The sequence below is a fragment of the Colobus angolensis genome, unplaced genomic scaffold (genome assembly GCF_000951035.1).
Source record: "Colobus angolensis palliatus isolate OR3802 unplaced genomic scaffold, Cang.pa_1.0 Scaffold51, whole genome shotgun sequence".
Taxonomy (NCBI): domain Eukaryota; kingdom Metazoa; phylum Chordata; class Mammalia; order Primates; family Cercopithecidae; genus Colobus; species Colobus angolensis.
In genome coordinates this window covers 14,524,747-14,532,129 of record NW_012118599.1, presented here as the reverse complement: position 1 = coordinate 14,532,129, position 7,383 = coordinate 14,524,747, and the positions used below count along the sequence as shown (strand labels likewise).

At 39.8% G+C, this 7,383-nt stretch overlaps 1 protein-coding gene across 1 annotated transcript in view; it reads left to right on the top strand.

Annotated features, from left to right (window-relative positions):
- Positions 1–7,383, top strand: part of UBR2 (ubiquitin protein ligase E3 component n-recognin 2) — a 135,872-nt gene that overhangs the window by 24,043 nt on the left and 104,446 nt on the right. Inside the window, exon 3 of the mRNA XM_011960442.1 lies at positions 6,419–6,497. Within this exon, the coding sequence (XP_011815832.1) occupies positions 6,419–6,497 (79 nt within the window). The remainder of the gene's footprint in view (positions 1–6,418; positions 6,498–7,383) is intronic.

Here is a 7,383-nt window from a genome sequence, read left to right as displayed (position 1 = left end):
TTTTTTTTTTTTTTTTTTTTTTTTTTGGTTCCTCTGTTCCTAATTGTATGCTGCCTTTTGGGCTAATTAAAATTGTAGCATTTCGTTTTTATTCTTTTTTTGACTTTTTAGCTGTTCTCTCGCATTTTTTAAAAAGGTAATTCTAGGGATTGTAATATGCATCTTTAACTTATCAAAGTCTGTTTTTACAACCTCGTGTAAAATAAATGAACCTTGCATTTATAGTTAAATTTATTCCTCTCATCCTTTGTGCTTCTTGTCATGTATATTGCACCTATAAACTTTTTTTTTTTTTGAGAAAGAGTCTCACTTTGTCACCCAGGCAGGAGTACAATGACACAATCTCAGCTCACTGCAACCTCGCCTCCCAGACTCAAGCAATTCTCCTGCCTCAGCCTCCCGAATAGCTGGGATTACAGGCGTCCACCACCACACCTGGCTAATTTTTGTATTTTTAGTAGAGACAGGGTTTCACCATGTTGGCCAGGCTGGTCTTGAACTCCTGACCTCAGGTAATCCACCTGCCTCAGCCTCCCAAAGTGCTGGGATTACAGGCATGAGTCACTGTGCATGGCCAAAATGTTACAAACCTTACAATGCAATGTTACAAATTTTGCTGTCTTTTAAAAGACACATTAGTCTTTCAAAGACATTAAGGAAAGACAGGAAAACATACGTATAACCATTAATAGTAACCCATGTATATCTTGTTCCCAGGGATCTTCATTCTTTCCTGGACTAGAGGTTAGGAAGCTTTTTCTGTAAAGATCCAAGTAGAAAATACATTTGCAGTCTTTGTTGCATATTTTCTTCTTTTAATTTTTTTTTTCTTTCTTTTTTTGAGATGGGGTCTTGCTCTGTCCATTTCCCAGGCTGGAATACAGAGGCATAACCACAGCTTACTACAGCCTTGACCTCCCAGGTTCAAGCAATCCTCTCACCTCAGCCTCCCAAGTAGCTGAGACTACAGGTGCATGCCACCGTGCCTGGCTACTTTTTAAATTTTTTGTAGAGATGGGGTCTCACCGTTTTGCCAGGATTGGTCTCGAACTCCTGGACTCAAGCGATCCTCCCGCCTCAGCCTCTCAAAGTTCTGGGATTACAGGCATGAGCCACCAAGCCCAGCCGCTGCCTTTTTTTAAATAGCTGTTTAAACATGTAAAAATCATTCTTATGTTGCAGGTTGAACCAGAGGCTGTGGACCATTGTTGTTGACTTTTACTGTGGATACTAATTGTTAGTTATCTCAGTTTATGTTTATCTGAAAATGTTTTTGTTGTCTATGGCCATACCACCCTGAATGTGCCCGATTTCATCTGAAAATGTTTTTATTTTTTACTTACTTTTTCTCCCTTTTTTCTGGGAAAAACATACTCTTTCTCTACATTCTCATGCAACACTTCTGACACCAGGTATGTGAGTTTTTTTACTGTAAGGATTTCTCCAACTCTGAATACTGGCTGGGTATCTTATGATTTAATTCAGTTCAACTCAGACTCTGTCTACCTGGTGTTGTCAGAATCCAAAGGCTAAGAGCTCAGTCTCACAAGTCTGCTCCCTACTTTAGACACCAGTTGCAATTAATGGTCACCTATACTGCTGATTGACTGGCTATATATTGGGGTCTCCATTAGCTCTTCCTTGGATTGGATTAAGTTGCTAGGATAGCTTACAGATATTATAAAGGATACAGAAGAACAGCCAGGTGGAAGAGATTTAATAGAGCAAGGTGTGGGAGAAAGGGTGAGGAGCTTCCATGCCCTCTCTGGGCATACCACCCTCCTAGCACCTCAGTCCCAGGGTGAAGTTCCAGCAACTTGGAAGTTCATTAAACCTTGTTGAATTTTTATAGGGGCCAGGCATGGTGGCTCATGCCTGTAATCCCAGCACTTTGGAAGACTGAGGTAGGAGAATCACTTGAAGCTAGAAGTTTAAGACTAGCCTGGCCAATATACCAAGATGCTGTCTCTACAAAGGAAAAATAGCCAGGTATAGTGGCTTGAGCCTGTAGTTCCAGCTACTCGGGAGGCTGAAGGGGGAGGATTGCTCAAACCCAGGAGTTTAAGGTTGCAGTGAGCTGTGATCAGGCCACACTGCACTCCAGCCTGGGTGGCAGAGCTAGACCTTATCCCAAGAAACAAAACAACAACAAAAAAGAGTTTTTGTAATAACGAGCTTAATCTCCAGCCCCACCCCTCCCCTCTTCCCACATTTTGGTGGGTGAGTCTGAAAGCTCCAGCCCTCTTGGTCATGGTCTTTCTGGTAACTGGCCCTATACTGAGGCTGTCTACAGGCCCTACGCAAGTCACCTCACAAGCATAAACAAGCATAAATTTCTCGCCATTAAGTGATGTTAGCTGTAGGTTTTTTGTAGATGTTTCTTTTATTTATTTTTTTTTTTTGAGACAGTCTCGCTCTGTCTGCCAGGCTGGACTGCAGTGGCCAGATCTCAGCTCACTGCAAGCTCCGCCTCCCGGGTTTACACCATTTTCCTGCCTCAGCCTCCCAAGTAGCTGGGACTACAGGCGCCCGCCACCTCGCCCGGCTAGTTTTTTGTATTTTTTAGTAGAGACGGGGTTTCACCGTGTTAGCCAGGATGGTCTCGATCTCCTGACCTCGTGATCCACCCGTCTCGGCCTCCCAAAGTGCTGGGATTACAGGCTTGAGCCACCGCGCCCGGCCAAGATGTTTCTTATCAAGTTGAGAAATATTCCTCAATATTCCTCTTCTGCCGAGAGTTTTTATTATGAATGGGCATTGCATTTTGTCAAATCCTTTTTTTTCTTCCAAAGACAGAGTTAGAGTTGCCCAGGCTGGAGTGCAGTAGCGAGATCATAGCTCACTGCAGCCTTAAACGCCTGGACTTGGGATCCTTCAGCCTCATAGCTGGGACTACAGGCGCACCACCACACCCAGCTAATTTTTATAAACAATTTTTGCAGAGATGGAGTCTTACTTTGTTGCCCCAACTGGTCTAACTCCTGGCTTCAAGCGATCCTCTCACCTCAGCCTCCCAAAGTGCTGGGATTACAGATGTGAGCCACTGACTATCAAATGCTTTTCTGTGTGTAATTCTTCTTCTTTAGCCTGTTAATGTGATAGATTTACATGATTTTCAGATGTTGAGCCAGCCTAGCATACATGGGATAAATTCTACTTGGTCATAGTGTAGAATTCTTTTTATACATTGTTGGATTCAATTTGCTAATACTTTGTTATTTTCATGAAGCAGATTGGTCTGTATTTTTCTTGAATTGTTTGTGTCTGATTTTGACATTAGAGCGATACTGGCCTAATAGAATGAGTTAGGAAGTATTTCCTCTGCTTCTGTTTTCTAGAAGAGATTGCATAGAATTAATGTAATTTCTTCCTTAACCATTTGATAGAATTCACCAGTGAATCCATGTGAGCGCAGTGCTTTTGGTTGTGAAGGTTATTAGTTATTGACTCAATTTCTTTATTAGATATAGGCCTGTTCAGATTATTTGTACTCATTTTTGAAGGATATTTTTCCTGAATATTTAAGTCTAGATAGACTGTTTTCTGGTTTGTTTCCTTTTCGACATTTTAAAGATTTTGATCCAATGTGTTCTGAACCCCGTTGTTTTGTTGATGTTAGCTGTTACTCGCATATCTTTGTTACCTTGTGTGAAATGTGTTGGTTTTTTCTAGCTGCCTTGAAGATTTTCTTGTTATTTTTTAATATTAGCAGTTTGACTATGATAGGCCTAAATATCTTTTTTGTATTTGTTCTCTTGAGGTTTGTTTTTAGCTGATGTCTTCCACCAAATTGGTAAGTTTAGGTTATTATTTCTTCAAATATTTTTTCTGCCTTTGTTCCATTCCTAAGACTCCAGTTACACAGTAGTATAATTGAGTAACTAATTAGTACATGTATTAATATTATATAAAATAATATATGTGTAATATGAATATATTTACATAGAGATAGATACTGCATACTCAAAACATTTTAATAAAAGGGTATATGATTGTAAAAGCTTGGAGATGATGACTTTAGACAAATCACTAAGATCTCGGGGATCCTTGAGTGCTCTAGATGCACTGGCTTTGGCCCTACATACTTTTAATACAGTAGTCAACAATACTGTAACTGTACACAGTGGTCTTTTCTGTTAAATGATGGCTAAATGAGGACAAGGCTCTAGCTTTACTTTTCTTTATATGAAAGCAAAAAGACAGTGACTCTCAGATTGATATTTAAACATCCACAAATATTGTCTGTAAGAGGCAAACTAAAATAGAAAGTCATTGAAAGTAGGAAGAGAAACAGTTAAGAAAAAAAATACCAGGCAAATAATATGATACAAAAGAAAATTAAAGTAGCAGTTTTCATATAAAAGACACAAATAGACATTGTATGCTGGTAAAGAGAACAGCAGGTAAAGAAAAAATATCCATAATGAACATTTATGCACTTAACTGTAGTCTGTATACAGCTTTGGTGTATATCAAGTGATAACTAGTAGGACTGCAGGGAGAAATGGAAAAATCAACAATTCTAGTTAAAGACTTTTAACACCTTCCTCACAGGAAGTGATAAAGATTAAAAAGCAGAGTGATCTAAGATTTGAACAGTAAAATTAATAAACTTGCTATCAAATATCTAGAGAACTCGGCCCCAAGAGAATGTGTATTCTTTCAAGTACAGACAGAATAATTACAAATTAATCTGTATAGTACTGGCATAAGGATAGACATGGATGAGTGGAATAGAAAAGAGAATTAGGCCAGGCACAGTGGCCCATACCTGTAATGCCAGCACTTTGGGAGGCCGAGGCAGGCAGGTCACTTGAGGCCAGCCTGGCCAACATGGCAAAACCTCATCAATACTAAAAACACAAAAATTACCTGGGCATGGTGGCACACATCTGTAGTCCCAGCTACTCGGGAGACTGAAGCAGGATAATTACTTGAACAGGGGAGGCGGAGGCTGCAGTGAGCTGAGATCACATCACTGCACTCCAACCTGGGTGACAGTGAGACTCTGCTCAAAAAAGAAATTTGGAAGCCCTTCCAACCCAATCCTTTTGGATTTTTGTGGAGACTTTCATTACATAACCATGATTGATTACATCGGCCACTGCTGATCAGTTCACCAGTCCCCCGAGGTGGAGGTGGGGCTGAAAGTTTCAACCCTTTAATCATATGCTTGGTTCTCTTGGCAACCAGCTTCCATCCTAAAGCTATGTCTTGAAGCTCCCAGCCTTTTAGAACAAAAGATTTGGCCAGGCACAGTGGCTCATATCTGTAATCTCAGCACTTTGGGAAGTTGAGGAAGGAGGATTGCTTGAGCCCAGGAGTTGGAGACCAATCTGGGCACGTGGTAAAACCCCATCTCTACAAAAGATATGGAAATGAGCCCAGCTTGGTGGCATGTACCTGTACTCCCAGCTACCAGGGAGGCTGAGTGGGAGGATTGCTTGAGCCTAAGAGGTTGAGGCTGCGGTGAGCCATGAGCGTGCCACTGCCCTCCAGCCTGGCTCAATAGAAAGAACAAAAGACTCTTGTGTCACCCAGGGGATTTCTGTGTCTGTAACTAGGGTTAAAGACTAAATTTTAGCACATCTGCTAGCACCCTTATCTACAAGAGTTTTAGGAGCCTGGTGTCAGGAACCAGGGGCAGGAACCGACATAGATTTCTTATTTTACACTCCCCATTTCATTTCATGGAATTGTCTAGATTCTCTTAAGATATGATCTATAAATGTATCTAACTGGCGGTATGAAGAAAGCAAATGAAACAACTCAGGGCACCCCAAGCAACCTTTTGAAACCCTTACTCTTCAGTCAGGATAGCTCGTGGGCCATATGTGTTGTGCGAATACCAGAAATAGGAGCCATGTGTGGAGACCTATATCATCCTGTGCAGTGAACTCATAGAATGTTTAATTTCCCTTTTTAGTTAAAATTTAAGTAGAAATGTAAGTTCAAATATTGTCTTCTTACATTTCAGTTGATATTTTTGCCTTTCTAGGGATGCATACATATCGCTTTGAAGACTGTTGGTCTCAAATACCTGTTTGGAAGAAGTTATTTGAAATTCCAATGTATGAATCTTAAGAATTCATAAATATTTTGAATCTATTTCATATACATCTATGTGTTTTAATGTGTAATGTGATTTCCACAAATCTATGGGAAAACACACCATTACATTAAAATTTACTGTTCTAATAATATGTATACATCCGTTATGGAGAAGCAGTTCCTTAAACTGCTTTCATTGATCAAAAGATCTGACAGATCTTTAGGAATAATACTTCCTTTTTTAAAACACCAAAAAACTTCACTATTTTCATTCTTTTAGGATGGATTCCAATTTGAAATAATTCTGTTGTGAAATATGTAGTTATTTTCTGACACTCTGATTTTTTTTTTTTCTTTAACTTTACAGAGACTGTGCAGTTGATCCAACTTGTGTTTTGTGCATGGAGTGCTTTTTGGGAAGTATTCACAGAGATCATCGATATAGGGTTAGTAACGTCCACATAATAACCATGCCCAGTATTGTATTTTATAATAAATATCTTTTCTTTCTTTTCAAAATGCAAAAATTTAACACTAAAATGGGGAAGGGTTTAAACAGTGTGTTTATTTAAATACCACTGGACATAGGATGGCAGTGTAGAAACAAATTATGAATCCACACTTCTTGGAGCATATGATTTAAAAAAGATAATAGAGATATCAGCTCTTCTGCATTGGTTTTCAACTAGTTTGTTTTTGCTATTTTTTAATGTTTATTAAAGAAGTATCTACTACAATGTAGGAGAAGACCCAACTCCAGCACATAAGACCCACCAGTTTATTATTTTTTCACTGCTGTAGTGTTGTCAGTACTTTTCAAAAATCAGGTATGTTTGTTTGCTTTTAAGTCAGGAACACAGATAAATACAGATTATTCCAAATCCTGTCCTGGTTCCTCTATTGGAAATTGAAGACAGACCATGGAGATTCAAAGGGTAGGGAACTGCTGTTAGATGGAACTTTTCACCCTAATCGTAAAATAGAATGGTAGAGAAGGAATATTTTAATATTATTCTTAATTCAGGAGCCGTCCTGGGTCAGAACTTTTCCTTCTGTTTGTTTTATTTACTCTACCCAAGAGTTCATAATAATGAACTAAAACAGCTACAGGGCCGGGCGCGGTGGCTCATGCCTATAATCTCAGCACTTTGGGAGGCCAAGGCGGGCGGATCACGAGGTCAGGAGATCAGCACCATCCTGGCCAACATGGTGAAACCCCATCTCTACAAAAAATACAAAAATTAGCCAGGCATGGTGGCGCACACCTGTAATCCCAGCTACTCGGGAGGCTGAGGCAGGAGAATTGCTTAAACCTGGGAGGCGGAGGTTGGA